The sequence below is a fragment of the Oncorhynchus kisutch genome, linkage group LG28 (genome assembly GCF_002021735.2).
Source record: "Oncorhynchus kisutch isolate 150728-3 linkage group LG28, Okis_V2, whole genome shotgun sequence".
Classification (NCBI taxonomy): domain Eukaryota; kingdom Metazoa; phylum Chordata; class Actinopteri; order Salmoniformes; family Salmonidae; genus Oncorhynchus; species Oncorhynchus kisutch.
The window spans coordinates 35133659-35150823 of record NC_034201.2 but is presented as its reverse complement, the minus strand read 5'-3'; the positions used below and the strand labels follow the sequence as shown (position 1 = coordinate 35150823).

The following is a 17165-nucleotide window of genomic DNA, read 5'->3' as shown; positions in this document are numbered from 1 at the left end:
TCATTGAGGTTTGAAAGGGCAACAGAGTTATTAAGACTACTCCAGTGCCGTCAAAAACATAATTTGTTTTATATATATTTCAACACTGAGGTTGAAATAATACTGTGAAATTATGATAATGCACTTTTAGTGTTAAGTGCTGTTTGAAAAGGCCACAGGAAATGTCTGCCTGTTTTGGTGGGATGGAATTTTGGCCTGTGTAGTGACATCACCAGGCAGTAAATTAGTTAATAGACCAATAAGAAAGAGAGTTCCAAAGCTTTCTGCCAATGACAGCTAGTTGTCAGTTTTCCCCTCACCACTCCTAGCTAAATTGTTGCTTGAGAAATTGCTATTTGTGTTTGTTTTTGACCATTTTAATTGAAAACAATCACAGTAAGGTACTTTATTGTTACCAAGAAATGATTTGATATTGAGGTAAAAACGGCTGCATTGGAGCTTTAAAAATACAATGATGTGCGCATGTCGTCATTTGCCAAGCAACGATTGTTCCGACTGTTTGGTTCATCTGTGGTTTGCGTAGCTAGCCAGTTTGAGTTTGTTGGAATGCAATGATTAGTAAGCTAGCATAGCTCAATATATTTCCGCATCTAAAGATTTATTGCTTCGCAAGGTTTGCCAAAATGCTTTTAAACAATTTGCTTGAGTGTTTGCCGCCTGACCTCGAATCAGTCTTGTAAAAATGGGTCATTTTAATAATCCAAGCAAGCTAACTTTAGCTACATCTTGCAAATTGAAGATGTTTTGCTAGCTAGCTAACTTAGTTAGGTTTGATCGCTACAATTTATTGATAGGGTAGCTGCAGGGTGTCCTGTAGTTTGGCAAAGTGTTAAAACGTGTTTTGTCATCTGACTTAGCTTCTTAGCCTAGCTTGCTACGTTAGCTGAATTAGCTAGCATCAGCTTTTTCTATCGTTTACTGAATTTGACGTATCGCTACTATCTGTAAAATATGGCTACTGCCTCTAGCTCATGTGTGGGGATAAATGGGTCTAGAAATGGACCCTCTCTCTCTACACCGACATTGGTAGCACCTGGACAATCTCAGCCTATGGTCGTTGTATGGGAATGGCAGGATGATCTTGGCTTCTGGCGACCATATAGCGGCCAGGTGAGCGGCTATATCGAACAATACTTCTCTCCGCGGGGACACAGAGGTGGGGGTCCTGGCTCCACCAGCATCAGCCTAGGACAATCCGATCCCAGTTTGTCGCCTTATCTCATAGACATACCGAGCTTGAACCAGTTCCGCCAAGATACAGGTAAGGGAATTAAGCCACTGGCACTGTGTGTGTGTGATGTAGTTAGCTAACAGTAGCTAGTTATTACATTTACAAATTAACTGAAGCTTTCGAGCTTTGTTGTGCCCTAGCTAGCGCATCGTTAGTTAATTTTACGTTAGCTAGCTGTTGTAGTTAGCCTCCATAAACCAAAGATAATAGCATTGCTTATCTTGCTAACATCTATAGCGAACAGTCTTGTTGTTTTCCAGCGATGTCAATGTTTTCTTTGGGTAACTAGTTGGGTAGCTGGCTAACTCGAAAACGAACGTAACAGACATGATAGTAGGCAGTGATACAGCCAAGTCTCTTGGTTGGAAAGTGGGGCTGATTGGACAAGTCCATATGTCCTTTGACACCTGCAGCCTGTGATACAAACTTGTCCAGGAAAAGGGAGAAAAACAGCAGGAAGTCTTCTCAATAGCACAGGATGTGTAGTGTAATGCTTAGCTGACATTATGAAGGCACACCACTAGGTACTAGACTATAATACACAGTTAGACATTCACTGACGTGTGACGTCTACTGCAAAATGTTCTGTGCAAGGCACCTTTACCTCTAAGTATGAATTCACTGTGTTATCTTTCCAGGGAAAACGCGGTCTGTACGCCGTCAATTGTTTGCCCAGTCCTCAGGCTTGGGTAGCGGAGTATATTGGGAGTGGGCAAATGACGAAGGAGGATGGACTCCGTACGAGACTCGCACTTCTATTCTACTAGAACACAGCTACCTGGCACGGCAGGCCACTGCGGATATGGCCTCACATGGCTATAACTACATAGTGGACCTCACAGCGCTGGCCCAGGTCAACAAGGCCACAGGCTTCAGGCGGCAGGTCCGACGGCAGGGTAACTTCCCCTACCCGCTGGCGTCTGGCGCCTCCGTCATCCACTCGGGCCCGGCTTGCTCCTGCCACCAGTGTCTGAGCCACAGCTGCACTGGCCCCATGCCCAGCCGTTCACGCCACTCCTTCTCCTCTGGGCAGCTGAGCCGGCCCAGCTTCCAGGGCCCCAGCAGGGCGGCTGGAGCTCACCCCACCTCGGTGTACTCGCCCTACCCCAGGAGGCCTCTTTCTGTGGGGGGCATGGCGTGGGGTGGTCCCTGGCCCCCGACACCCTCCGCTAGTCAGTTCCCTGGACCTCCACTGTCTTACCCTACCAGTGGCAATGGCTTAAGGTAGGTTGGCTTTGTTTGAATAGTCATTGTTGTCTAATTTAGCAGCTTATCTATTTATACTACCCACTTGAGTAACTCTATGCGCTGATTTTTTTTTTACATTTAATTTTTATTTTATTTAACCTGGTAGGCCAGTTGAGAACAAGTTCTCATTTACAACTGCGACCTGGCCAAGATAAAGCAAAGCAGTGCGACTAAACAACAACACAGAGTTACACATGGAATAAACAAACATACAGTCAATAACACAATAGAAAAGTCTATATACAGTGTGTGCAAATGAGAAGATTAGAGAGGTAAGGCAATAAATAGGCCATAGTGGCAAAATAATTACAATTTAGCAATTAAACACTGGACTGATGTGCAGAAGCTGAATGTCCAAGTAGAGTAAAAAAATAACAGTATGGGGATGAGGTAGTTGGATGGGCTGTTTACAGATGGACTATGTTCTGGTGCAGTGATCTGTGAGCTGTTCTGACAGCTGGTGCTTAAAGTTAGAGAGGGAGATATGGGTCTCCAGCAAAAAAAAAAATATTGTTGTTGCAATTCGTTCATTGGTTATTGGCAGCAGAGAACTGGAAGGAAAGGCAGCCAAAGGAAGAATTGGCTTTGGGGATGACCAGTGAAATAAACTTTCTGGAGCGTGTGCTGCTATGGTGACCAGTGAGCTGAGAATAGGCGGGGTTTTACGAGGGTAGGTTTGGCAGCATGAGTGAAGGATGCTTTGTTGGGAAATAGGAAGGCAATTCTATATTTAATTTTGGATTGGAGATGCTTAATGCGAGTCTGGAAGGAGAGTTTACAATCTAACCAGACAATTTTATTTGAAGTTGTCCACATATTCTATTCATAAGTCAGAACCGTCCAGAGTAGTGATGCTGGGCGGGCGGGCGGGCAGGTGCGGGCAGCGATCGGTTGACGAGCACTAATTAAACATAGCCTACTGTTAGGGGCTCTGACATTGAGGATGTCTAAATAGGCAGTCCAATTCTGATAATTTGCCCAATTAGTGGCAAAGATCAGAATTGGACTGTTTGCGTAAATGCATACTTAAACCAAGTTGTTTTGAATAGATTTATTTCTGTTTTAAAATTTTATGTTGAGCTATTTGACACATTGGTTTGGGGTTACAATATGTCACAGTGATTGATGTCCTCTAAAGAGGAAGTGGTAATACGCAGAATTGTTTTGCAGTGGATAGTAAACCAGCTCGGTCAGTAAGCCAGCTGATGTAAGGGTCACATTGCTTTAACTGGTGCATGTCACACACTTCCTCCCATTGTTGTTACCATGCGGTCCCTGATAGTAGTAGGCCTAAGCTTTGTCACTCCTTGTGACGAACAAAGCACAGGGAAGAAAGTGTGCATACTAGTATGTTATTCTTGTGACAGTTATTGCTTTTTTTTTTTTTTTTTCAAGAATACCTTCCTGGCACTTTTTGTTGAAAGCTTTGATGCAGCCGTGATGCCATAGAGCGCTAAAATACATTTTGTGGAAAAAAAGATGGCAGCATGGCGCAATGTTTAACATAAAAATGAACATACTGTGACATTCACATTGTACTCCAAATCAACTTGGAGAAAAAGCACACAGAAAAGCGTCTGACACTGGATGTGCTCAACTTCGGTAGGCCCTCTGCGTGTGTAATGTTTCACTATGTGTATGCATGTTAGACCCCATGGCTGCGACACATTCTTTCATTTTCTCGCTGGACGTCCGTATGGTTTGAGGTACAAACTTTCTGAAAATCGCTTGGTAAATCGCTTGGTTTTGTTTTCTGCTTGGATATTAAACCGGCTAGGTAATATTGTAGTTGGCATAATTTAAAACAAATGAAAGTAAATAAAACACATATCAAATCCATTACCTGGTTGCTGTTTTTTATTTTATTTTGTCTGTCTGTTTTTCCCACATGAGTCTTCACTGTTTTTTTGCAGAGGTACTGGGTAATTTATCCCTCACCAGGTTCCTATTCCTCCAAGTGGAGGATTCCCCCTCCTGCCCCATCGCCTCATGCTGAGGAACGAAAGCGGGGAGGGGCACAGCGTGTGGTGGAGAAACAGCCTGTCACCGCCATAGGGACGTGGCGCCAGAGGTCGGCACACCCTTCTTCTGCTGATCTCACAGGGAAAAGTGGGAGGAGTGTGTGGAGTACCCATGGGTGTTGTCCACAATGCTTAAGGGGTACTGACTCCAATTCTGTTGCCGGCCTCCATCTTTCAGGGGCTTTCTTGTCACCACAGTGGCTGGACCACTGAAGAAAACCCTGCGGCTGGAGATCTCCTCACTCCTGGACAAAGGTGCCATCCACAGATCGAGACAATAGAACTGCTAGGTGGGTTCTACTACACTTATTTTGTGGTGTAGTACGATTCTGGCCCTCTGCAACCTCAATGGGTACTTGAAGGTACTGAGGTTTCCACATGCTGTCCCCGGCCTGTGTTTTGCAGGCCGTGGCCAGGGACCAGTGGTTTGTGAAGCTGGACCTGAGGGATGCGTACTTCCATGTTCCTGTTCACCCAGCTCATAGGCAGTATCTCCGATTCCCTTTCAAAGGGACGGCTTACGAATTCATGGTTCTCTCTTTGGCACCCCACACTTTCAAAGTGCATGGATGCTGTCCTTGCACCTCTCACATCCTGAGGGTTGTTGATCGTCAATTACCTGGACGATTGGCTGATTTGTGCCCCGATGAGGACCCAGGTCTTGTCAGACAGACATGCTCCTGACCCACATCGGTGGGCTGGGCATTACTGCAAACAACAAGAGTTGTCTGGCGCACACCCAGAGGGTGGCCTTCATTGGCATGGAACTGGCCTCAGTCCTCTTGAGAGCACGCCTGTCCACCAGAAGGGTTCAGGCGATCAAGACCACTTTCGACAAGTGCCTGTGGTATCCGCCCTAACCTGCCAACTCCTGTTGGGCTTGCTGATGGCGGGCCTCATTACTGATTCCCCTGGGCCTGCTCTATCTCCGGCCTCTTCAATGGTGGTTCAACTCCCATTGGCTGCACCCGAAGCGCCACCACCAGCTGCGAGTGACCACGCAGTGCCTCAGGGCATTGAGGTGGCGATGTCATTCCTTACTCTGAGGTGGGGTGGAGATTCTGAGATTGTGCCGCCGGTCAGCACAGATGTCTCCCAGATTGGCTGGGGGGGTGTGACCAAGGGCAGGTCGGCTGTCGACTACCCCCTTGGAGCGGCAGGCACATCTATACACTAGAGCTCTGAGCTGTACTGCTGGCCCTTCAGTCTTTCCTTGTACATCTCAAGTGAAGACATGTCCGTTCTCACCAGGACAACACCCATAGTGGTGGCTTACACGGGAGCTCCTTCTCTGGGCTCAGGAACATCTAGCATCTCTACGTGCCTGTACCTGGCATCCTGAATGTGGCAGCGGATATGCTCTCGAGTGCGGGCCAGCCACCATGGGACTGGAGCCTACATCCCCAGGTGGTGCAGCACTACTGAGATGAGTGCCCCTCGCTGAAATCTGTGCTGCGGCCAGCTGGGCTTCATCTTGCACCTTTGCTATGTACCATCTGGTAAATGTGGCACCTCCCTCTGCGGTTGATTCGGCGGTCCTGGGTGTCGCTTCCCCGTCCGGGGACATCTTCCCGGGACACCCCTTCATCCCGGGCTAGGACTTTGCCGCTGGCTGGCCATGTCCCTCTAGCACCAACTATATCTCTTACGGGTATACAGTGGGGCAAAAAAGTATTTAGTCAGCCACCAATTGCAAATTCTCCCACTTAAATATGAGGCCTGTCATTTTCATCACAGGTACACTTCAACTATGACAGCCAAAATGAGAAAAAAAATCCAGAGAATCACATTGAAGGATTTTTTATGAATTTATTAGCAAATTATGGTGGAAAATAAACTGTTGTTGACCAAATGCTTATCTCCATACTTTGTTATATACCCTTTGTTGGCAATGACAGAGGTGAAGACTTACAGAAAACATTAGACAAGGTTTTCACACACTGTTGCTGGTATTTTGGCCCATTCCTCCATGCAGATCTCCTCTAGAGCAGTGATGTTTTGGGGCTGTTCCTGGGCAACACGGACATTCAAATCCCTCCAAAGATTTTCTATGGGGTTGAGATCTGGAGACTGTCTAGGCCACTCCAGGACCTTAATGCTTCTTACGAAGCCATTCCTTCGTTGCCCGGGCGGTGTGTTTGGATCATTGTCATGCTGAAAGACCCAGCCACGTTTAATCTTCAATGCCCTTGCTGATGGAAGGAGGTTTTCACTCAAAATCTCACGATACATGGCCCCATTCATTCTTTCCTTTACATGGATCAGTCGTCCTGGTCCCTTTGCAGAAAAACAGCCCCAAAGCATGATTTTCCACCCCCATGCTTCACAGTAGGTATGGTGTTCTTTTGGATGCAACTCAGCATTCTTTGTCCTCCAAACATGACGAGTTGAGTTTTTACCTAAAAGTTATATTTTGGTTTCATATGACATTCTCCCAATCTTCTGGATCATCCAAATGCTCTCTAGCAAACTTCAGACGGGCCTGGACATGTACTGGCTTAAGCAGGGGGACACTGCAGGATTTGAGTCCCTGGCGGTGTAGTGTGTTACTGATGGTAGGCTTTGTTACTTTGGTCCCAGCTCTCTGCAGGTCATTCACTAGGTCCCCCTGTGTGGTTCTGGGATTTTTGCTCACCGTTCTTGTGATCATTTTGACCCCACGGGGTGAGATCTTGCGTTGGGCCCCAGATCGAGGGTGATTATCAGTGGTCTTGTATGTCTTCCATTTCCTAATAATTGCTCCCACAGTTGATTTCTTCAAACCAAGCTGCTTACCTATTGCAGATTCAGTCTTCCCAGCCTGGTGCAGGTCTACAATTTTGTTTCTAGTGTCCTTTGACAGCTCTTTGGTCTTGGCCATAGTGGAGTTTGGAGTCTGACTGTTTGAGGTTGTGGACATGTGTCTTTTATACTGATAAGTTCAAACAGGTGCCATTAATACAGGTAGTGGAGGACAGAGGAGCCTCTTAAAGAAGTTGTTACAGGTCTGTGAGCCAGAAATCTTGCTTGTTTGTAGGTGACCAAATACTTATTTTCCACCATAATTTGCAAATAAATTCATTAATAATCCTACAATGTGATTTTCTGGATCTAGTGAAACATAACCTTTATGTATGTAACCACGGTTATGTGAGCTATATGGATCACTCCAATTCTCCACGGTGCTAGAGGTGCCTCAAAGATGTAGAGAACGTCTGTAGCGGCAATGGGGTGTACATATAGGGGCAGACCCCAGCCGTGACACAGGTGTATACTGGAGTAAATCTGTAAATCCTCACCTCGGATGTACACTACTGTTCAAAAGTTTGGGGTCCCTTAATTCTTGTTTTTGAAATAAAAGCAAAAAAATGTTGTCCATTTTAAAATAACATCAAATTGATCAGAAATACAGTGTAGATAGACATTGATACTGTTGTAAATGACTGTAGCTGGAAACTACTATTTAATGGAATATCTACATGGGCGTATAGAGGCCAATTATCAGCAACCATCACTCCTGTGTTCCAATGGCTTGTTGTGTTAGCTAATCCAAGTTTATAATTTTAAGTTGTACACGGCATTGTACGAGATCTTCAGCTCCCTGGCAATTTCTCGCATGGAATAGCTTTCGTTTCTCAGAACAAGAATAGACTGACGATTTTCAGATACTCAACTAGTCTAAAGAAGGCCGGTTTTATTGCTTCTTTAATCGGAACAACAGTTTTCAGCAGTGCTGACAATTTCAAAATGGTTATGAAATTATCAATTTGCCTTTTTAAAAAAAAAAGATAAACATGGATTAGCTAACACAACGTACCATTGGAACACAGGAGTGATGGTTGCTGATAATGGGCCTCTGTAGATATTCCATAAAAAAACGTCAGTTTCCCACAACAGTAACAATGTCTACACTGTATTTCTGATCAATTTGATATTTTAATGGTCAAATGTGCTTTGATTTCTAAAACAAGGGCATTTCTAAGTGACCCCAAACTTTTGAATGGTAGTGTATATATTTTAAGTAGCTCTCATGTAGAAAAGGTTGGAGACCCCTGATCAAGTGTGTTAACTTTCAGAGAACCGACCACATCAGTTTCTCACTTGTTTGCAGAAGCAATGGTGTATGGATTCATTAATGTCTGTTTTCCTGTTTCCTCTGCTGCAGTGTCCCCGCCATCCCTCTGCAACGGAATGGATCCACCGGTGTGAGCTCAGCCCTTGCAGGTAAAGCAGTCCCAAGCAATTAATCCAAATGTCCACCATGGTGGTACTACCTGTATTATCAGTTACTATCAATGTGAATTGTAGTGGTTTGGATCAAGCATTGTTTTTCTTGGTGGTGATGGCAGAACTGTCTGCTCCATGAATTTTATACCTTGGTTTGAAAGTAACAGTAAAGAGTGTTGCGTGTCTACACTGACAAGTTATCTTCTGAGTGTGTCTGTTCAGGGGCAAAACTTGACAAAAATAGAACAACTCTAAAATCAATATTAGTAAGCATACATTGTTTCAGCCAAATGTGTGGCCTATAGCAAGCTAAAGTCTTAACAAAGACTGCTGATACACCAGAAATGGTCTACACATTCGACTGCACTGTTCAGCAACCGTTGTTTAGTAAGCTTATTTCATAGACCTGACAGATTTTAGAGGCACACCTTTTTGTTTATCAGTTATTAAAGCAGCGATACAATTTCTTTTTTTGTGATTTCATGGCATTGACCATAGCTCCTGTAGGTGGTGGGAAAGTAATTTGTGTCTCTCTGGACAGCTGGCCTATCGCTGTACATAATCTCCACAGACCAGGCCCTGTTTTGCTCTGTTCATTTGCCCACCCACGATGGCGTTTGTTTTCCAATGTAGTCTTGTGTTTGGGGTTTAGTGAAAAGGGGTTACTTTATTTTGTATTTTACCCCCTTCTCCCCAATTTTGATATTGTCTTATCGCAGCAACTCCCCTACGGGCTTGGGAGGTTAAATTTGAGTCATGCGTCCTCCGAAACATGACCTGCCAAACTGCTTAACTCCTGCTCGCCTAACCCGGAAGCCAGCTGCAGCGATGTGTCGGAGGAAACACTGTTCACCTGAAGACCTAGGTCAGCCTGCAGGCGCCCGGCCTGCCAGGAGTTGCTAGAGCGCGATGAGTCATGTAAAGCCCCCCCCCCCCCCCCGCCTATGGGACTCCCGATCACTGCCGGTTGTGATACTGCCCGGTATCAAACCCGGGTCTGTAGTGATGCCTCAGTGCCTTAGACCGCTGCGCCACTCAGGAGGCCCAGATCACTTTTTTTTTTTCGTTACTCCTAGAGTGGTGGTGGTTTCATCCAAACTTTTTTTTTTTTTTTTTTTGCTGGTTATTTAGGAATGTCCAGAATCTCTTAGCGTAAAAAGCTAAACTGCTAGCTAAAACTTTTTTTTGAGAGGACTATGCCGTTGAGCCAGCAGATAGGCTAGCAATGGATACTGACAGCAATTCAGCTTCTTTTGTTAGTGACTGTTCAAAAGGTTGATGAGCCATGATCTGTGAGCAACACATTTCTGCTGAAATGTTTGGTGGAGGGCTAATGTGAAGTTAATTTGACAGTTTCTGAAGATTTTCCTTTGGCATATTTTTTTTATTTTTTTTTACATTTCATGAAATTACTCCAATATAAAAATTACACAATAACATGTAGTATTGAGGCAGAACCGAACAATAGCGCTTTTTAAAAGGAAATCAATTACAGAACTGCAATAAATGCACTTTATCATATCAGCCCACATTTATTAGGCAAACACATGTTATTTACTGTATAAATCCTGATGACTTATTATTCCTGAATCTGACGTTATCTAGCCATACCAAGCTGGAAGCACCTACCAAACTTCCCAATATAATGCCCTCTTGTCCATGAGTAAGTCACCCCCCCCCCCCCCCCCCCTTAGTCACTGCTTTATCCACCATGTCTCATCTGTTTGGTTTCTCCTACCCCTGACTGACCCCACCCCCTCTGCATGTCTCCCCGGGGCCTCTCACTCCAGGCATGGCCTCCATTTTGATGTCAGCAGTGGGACTCGGCGTGCGCTTCACGAGTGCCCCCCTCCCGCACCCCTCCTCCTCCGTTCCTCCTCCCCCCAGCAGCACCAGCAGGCCCGCAGGCTCCAAAACTCACAGCAGCAGCTCGGTTAGGAGGGCAAAGAGGCAGCACAGGACAGGTAGCTACGCCACCTTCCCCCACCAACTCCCCATTGGCTTGCATCCAGCTCTGCTTCGTCACATCCAATGCTTTCCATCGTTGTTATCCCAAATCCTTGAGTTAGAATATTTGGCTTGTTATGCATGTTGATATTATTTATGTGCCTTGTGGTTAAAAACTAATGCCTGCCTTGTGGAACCTTGGAGACGTCCGAGCCAGTAATTCCTATTTGCACTCAGTTTTAGGATCTCACTATTCAATACACAATTCTTAGAATCAATGGGAGTGGTGGGGGGAAACTGAAATCTACTGGGTTTGACTTTACTTAAAGGTGATTTGCCAAACATAAACATAGACATTGCACGGTGTCCCTATCACTCCCATTGACTTTCAGCTTTTTGTCGTGGCTGTTTAAAGAAACCTGAACCATCGATTTACATTTTCTCCTGGTGCACACTACTTTCAGGGTAAGGAACCTTCTATCAATAAATTGTAAAAATATCAAACTTATCCTTTTAAAATCAAATATTGTGTTCTTAACCTGAATCAAAGGCACTGTTTAGATTTTCTGCAGGCTTGTATAGCTTTTTATTTTTCCTTTTACGTGTGCTCTCTTCTATCGCATTCCAATGCTCACTTTCACTGTAAGAATAATTTTCTAATCTGTGACTCAATCACTCCTATCCTATCCATAAATCAGTGAGTTGTAATTGTTGCTTGGCAGTCGACAGTGTTCATTAGCTAACAGTGGTGTGAACTAGGCCCTAATCTTGCTGTTTGGTTACAAAGGTTGCAGCTCAAAACAGAACCCCTAAACTCAATGCTGAGTTGCAGACATACCTTGTAGCTGTTCCAGAACAGACTGATACTCACAAATCATCTAACAATGAAGCTTCATCCCAAATGGCACCCTATTCCCCATAGGGCACTGATTTTGAACAGAGCCCTATGTTGTGAATAGGGTGGCATTTGGGGCACATCAGCCCCTAACTAAGGAAGAGTGTGCTTTTGGTACATTGGTGGATAAGTGTCTAACCCTCTCCTCTCCCATTCATCCACAACTGTCATGCATTAATACTGTGTACCTCAATCTGTCGACTCATGTTACATCTTTGAGCAGTGCTTTTGTATGGTACAGATTTGCCAACGAAGCCGGCCAAAAGTTTGAGCTGCAGTGAAGTGTGTAGGCTACATCTGCAGGATGAGTCGGTTATTTCTGCAGAAATATAAAATACAACAAAGTGAATTGTCAGTGTGTTAACTATATGCTATAAAATAGCAATTTTGGGGGGGGGGGGGGGGGGGGTGAACATAATGTGTTCAATAGCAAACTGCAAAACAACTAGGCTACTACTAGTTTCCACTGAAATGGTTTAAAAAAGCAATACTAAAGACAACGTTTTTCATTTAATTTCTTATTCTAATCCCTCCTGTGTTGTCGTATGTCCTGTCTGTAAATTGAGGGCCTGAGTGTGGTTTTGTCTGTCGTCTGGTGGGTGTCTCTCCAACCCTGTTCATTGTCCGCTGTCCCCCCAGCCCAGAAACCAGAGGATGTCATTCACCGCTACATGGAGGAAGTGGCCTCTGCTCAAGACGAGGTACGCATTTCAATGTCAAAGATCCCCTCCTCCCTCGCCTCTTTCTATTGGTGTGGGGTGAAGTTGCCCCTAGATGCTTATCTTTGGTCATTTTAGCATGTTCCCCACTAATGGTTAAGGTTAGGTTTCCACTAGATCTGTACCTAGGAAAACTTCTCCCGCCCTCTTTACTCAACACTCACGGAAGAAGGGCTCTTGCAGGAGAATCAGTCATGTTTCCTCGTTCTGGTACACTGAATCACGGTAGGCATGAAATAAACTATATGTAAACAAAAGCAGGTATAGGTCATCTCAGATCTTTTGAAACCATTTTGTGAAGATGACTCATTCATATGACACAGGTGATTTAAAAAATCTATATTTTTTTTATACTAAACCACTTATTTGTATTGAAGAAACATTTTATTTTGCAGAGAAAGTGCAATATGCAAGTTGAAAGAAATATGATTGCTCTAAAATGAACACAGGTTATTTCTAAAGTAGTTTGAACAAGCCAACTGCGGTTTTGCATAGAAATAAACAATACTCCACCCATATCACCAAGTCATCCCAACCTCAATTTATAGACTCATGATATAATATCATATACAGATCCTGTCATTCTTGTTATCATGTAATTACATGTACATGGTACAGATTCTCGGCAAATGAAATGGTGGAAAATGAACTAAGATGCTATTACAACCTCATGTATTACTACCACGTGAAAAAAATGCGAATGGACTCCAAAATGCGGTGTGGTTTGTTGAGCACAGAATTTTTGCCAAGGCAGCGATGACTGACTGAGGCGAGCAGGGACAGCAGTGGAGGCATCAATCATTTAAGGCTTCAAGTGAAGACTTAATGACAATCACTGAATGTCATTAGGCCTACACTTTTTGATGTTTTATAACCATGTCTCTTTCCATTTATCAAATGGAGGTTGCACAGTGCAATGTTTGGATGCTTGAGTTATTTGAGTGGATGAATGTGCACAGGTAGCCTACATGAGTCTTTTGAAGTGCTTTGTTTGACAAACTGATGACAACATGACTGGTTTATGCCACATTTAAATTAACTCTTAAATGGCAAATCTTTTACTTTTAGGACCATAAATGTATTGCCCGTGCAAATGTGTGTACAGACCTCTGTGTAACGGGAAGAAATTAAATCTATTTTCACACCTTTAATATATTGTCCCTGTGGTTTTAGGACTGCATGATCTGTATGGACCGGCTGTCGTGTCCGTCGGATTACGCCGTGGCGTCCGAGGGAGCACAATCCATCCCACCCGGCGCTGTGGGAAAGTTCACCAAGTGTGGACACACCTTGCACATGCTCTGCATGCTTGCCATGTACAACAATGGAACCAAGGTGGGCGCCACAGAGATCCTAATGATGACTTTCAAATGTAATTCAATGGCTTGATGTCTTGAGCCCACATATTGTCCTGAAAAGACATTAACATAAAGTAGACTTAAGAAACTATAAAGGCATGTACTTGCTTTTTATTTATTTTACCAGTTAAGTTGACTGAACACGTTCTCATTTATAGCAATGACCATTTTTTTTTGTAAAAATTAAGAAAAGGCTTAATAGTTACAGTAATGAAGCATTATAACTGCAGGCTAAAAGTTAAGTGTTACGCACAACATATCATAAACATTATCCCATATGGTGAAATCAGGCTAACATTTTAGTTTATGGGTGATATTCTTATACACTCGGTGGCCAGTTGAATAGGTACACCACCACATTCAAGAAAATTGTGAACTCCAACAAACAGTGACTCACATGGCTGTGGCTTGCTATATAAAGCAGACAGGCATCGAGGCATTCAGTTACTGTTCGGTTGAACTTTAGAATGGGCAAAACAAGTGACCTAAGCGACTTTGATCATGGTATGATCGTTGGTGTCAGGCGTGCTGGTTCCAGTATCTCAAACGACCAGCCTCCTGAGCTTTTCACGCACGACAGTGTCTAGGGTTTACCAAGAATGGTGAGACAAACATTCCGTCAGCGGCAGTCCTGTGGGTGAAAACAGCTCGTTGAGGAGAGAGGTTGAAGGAGAGTGGCAAGAATCGTGCGAACTAACAGGCAGTCCACAAACAGGCAACTAAGTGGTGTGCAGAACGGCATCTCGGAACGCACAACTCGTTGGTCCTTGTCACGGATGGGCCATTGCAGTAGATGACCACAACGGTTTGCACTCCTACCAGCTAAAAACAAGAAGCGGCTCCAGTGGACATGTGATCACCAACACTGGACTACTGAACAGTGGAAAAACATTGCCTGTACCGATGAATCCCGGTTCCTGTTCCGTCATGTTGATGGCAGTCAGGATTTGGCATAAGCAGCAAGAGTTCATGGGCCCCATCCTGCCTAGTGTCAACGGTACAGGCTTGGTGGTGTGATGCTATGAGTACTGTTTTCCTGGCACACGTTAGGGCCCTTGATACAAATTGTGAAACATTTGAATGCCATATCTAGTAGAGCCAAAGCCACGACGAATTCAAGCTGTTCTGGAGGAAATGGTTGTTCAGACCTGGTACTAGATTGGTGTACCTTATCAGTTGAGTGTAACCATTTTTAAAGAAAATCTGCGATTCTGTCTCCTTCCAGGATGGCAGCCTCCAGTGCCCGTCATGCAAGACAATCTATGGGGAGAAGACTGGGACCCAGCCAAGGGCAAGATGGAGATCTATAGTATCGCACAGTCCCTCCCCGGCCACCCAGACTGTGGAACTATCCAGATAATTTACAGCATTCCCCCTGGGATACAGTAGACACACACACCACTCACTCATTAACACACTGAGTCTGAGGTGGGCATATCTCAGTCCGGGCAGGTGTGCATGCAGGCTTTTGCTCCACCGAAGCAGTAACAAAAACGAGGCTTGCCACTTATCCTAAGGTTCTTTCTGACTGAAACCATACCATTCAGATGTCTTTCAGACAAGGTGACTGAAAATGTTATGGTGTTTGACACAAGAAACCACTTTACAAAATAAAATGCATTATTATTCCCATACCACTTATTACAGCGAATGACACAAATTATGCTACCCTCTGCCTATTGGCTACTTAGCTTATTCAAGCCGGTCTCAAAATACAACACTACCCCTTTATGACAAAAAAAGCTCTTTACCGGACTCCCTTTTCCATATGTCCAGAATTTACATGCTTTGTACTCTTGTTGGAAGCAATCACTCCCCTATTGCTGACTACAAATTTAGCTATAACTGGGCTAATAACTAACTAGCAAGGATATGAGCAAAATATGCATACGTGGCTACATGCAGCTCTTGCTTTGATCTCAAAACAAGCGCATATACTCACGACCACAGCTGTATAAACAGTCCAGTTCAAAGTAAATGGCACAGATCCATATATGCCAATGGTCTTTCTGTATATAGGCCCACTGCAGCTCTTATTGTTTATGCCGCACTGGTTGTAGATTATGGGCTGAGTTGTGGGCAATAGAATCTTACTCCAATGCGTTCTGCCTACAACAGAATCTCTTGTGTAGTTTTGTTTCGGTATGCATCTAAACCAAGGTGGCATAGCAGTTCAGACGTCTTTTGTCCTCGTCTTGTCGTGTCCTGTATATATATATATTTACAACTTTTTCACATACATTTTATTTTTATTTTCCATCAACTCATCTTCAAAACACTCTCCTGCAACCCGCCTCACCAATGTATATTTATAAAAAGTATTATTTACCTCAGATCTGTAATCCTCCAAGAAGCTAGCCAGAAACTCCAAGAAGCTAGCCTGAAACTAGCCAGAAGCTAATCCAGAAGCTAGTTCAGAAGCTAGTTAGCTCCTTTACTGGCAAATCGTTAGTATTCAGCTAACCACGGTTTGTGGTCATCAGCTATCCTTTAGCTCGAAAATCTATCGCCAGTTCTGTACGGCGCAGCGCGGCTCGGAGCGGAACATACCGGACCAATTTTTCTCTCCATGTCCTGGATTTCGACTGCTCTCTGGACATTCATACCCGGATCTCACAGCTAGCTAGCTGCTATCCGTGTGACTATCGGCCTTCGTCGATTCCGGAGCAAACATCAATTATTCCGGAGCTAGCAAGGCTCCGTCAATCACTCCTGAGTTCCATCAATCACACCTGGGCTGCAGTCACCTATCCGGACCCGTTTTGCTGCCTTCGCGGAGCCCCACCGGGCCTTCACAACTGGACTGCCGACGTTATCTACCCGAAGGAGTTATTCGGCTGGCTCCTCCGTCGCGACGTTACCTGAACGCCCATCTGCGGCCTGCTAACCGTTAGCTGTCTTACCGGCTGCTATCTGAATAGACAATCGGACAATTTTATTTTTTATTTATTTTATTTTTTTAATTTTTATATTATTATTATGTTTTCTTCTTGGGCCTCTATAACTATATCTATTGTTTTTATTTTTGTTGTTGTTGTGTGATTTGGATTAATCCCCTCTACCACACGGAACCCCACTAATCTACTGACGGAACGCAAGAGGTGGCTAACAACAGACCTCCATCCTATGCTAGCTTGCTACCGATGCCCTGGCTAGCTGTCTAAATCACCAACCAACCTCTCCACTCACCGGACCCTTTTGATCACTCGACTAGCATGCCTCTCCTTAATGTCAATATGTCTTGTCCATTTCTGTTCTGGTTAGTGTTTATTGGCTTATTTCACTGTAGAGCCTCTAGTCCTGCTCACTATACCTTATCCAACCTATTAGTTCCACCACCCACACATGCAATGACATCTCCTGGTTTCAACGATGTTTCTAGAGACAATATCTCTCTCTTCATCACTCAATACCTAGGTTTACCTCCACTGTATTCACATCCTACCATACATTTGTCTGTACATTATACCTTGATGCTATTTTATCGCCCCCAGAAACCTCCTTTTACTCTATGTTCCAGACGTTCTAGACGACCAATTC

The 17165-nt window shown here is 44.3% G+C and overlaps 1 protein-coding gene across 3 annotated transcripts; it reads left to right on the top strand.

The window, feature by feature from the left end:
• The first annotated feature begins 260 nt into the window (after positions 1-260).
• LOC109872794 (probable E3 ubiquitin-protein ligase DTX2) lies at positions 261-15005 on the top strand. 3 transcript variants are annotated; one of them, XM_031807716.1, is made up of 7 exons: positions 261-1261; positions 1870-2455; positions 8645-8703; positions 10497-10670; positions 12188-12249; positions 13441-13602; positions 14851-15005. In XM_031807716.1, exons 1-7 carry the CDS (start codon positions 952-954, stop codon positions 14983-14985), a joined length of 1488 nt encoding a protein of 495 aa, XP_031663576.1. In that variant the 5' UTR covers positions 261-951; the 3' UTR covers positions 14986-15005. The 3 variants fall into 3 exon arrangements, with proteins under 3 accessions (XP_031663576.1, XP_031663578.1, XP_031663577.1); XM_031807717.1 differs by lacking the exon at positions 10497-10670 and having other exon boundaries at positions 265-1261; XM_031807718.1 differs by lacking the exons at positions 12188-12249; positions 13441-13602; positions 14851-15005 and adding an exon at positions 11046-11944 and having other exon boundaries at positions 264-1261.
• Positions 15006-17165: the final 2160 nt, after the last annotated feature.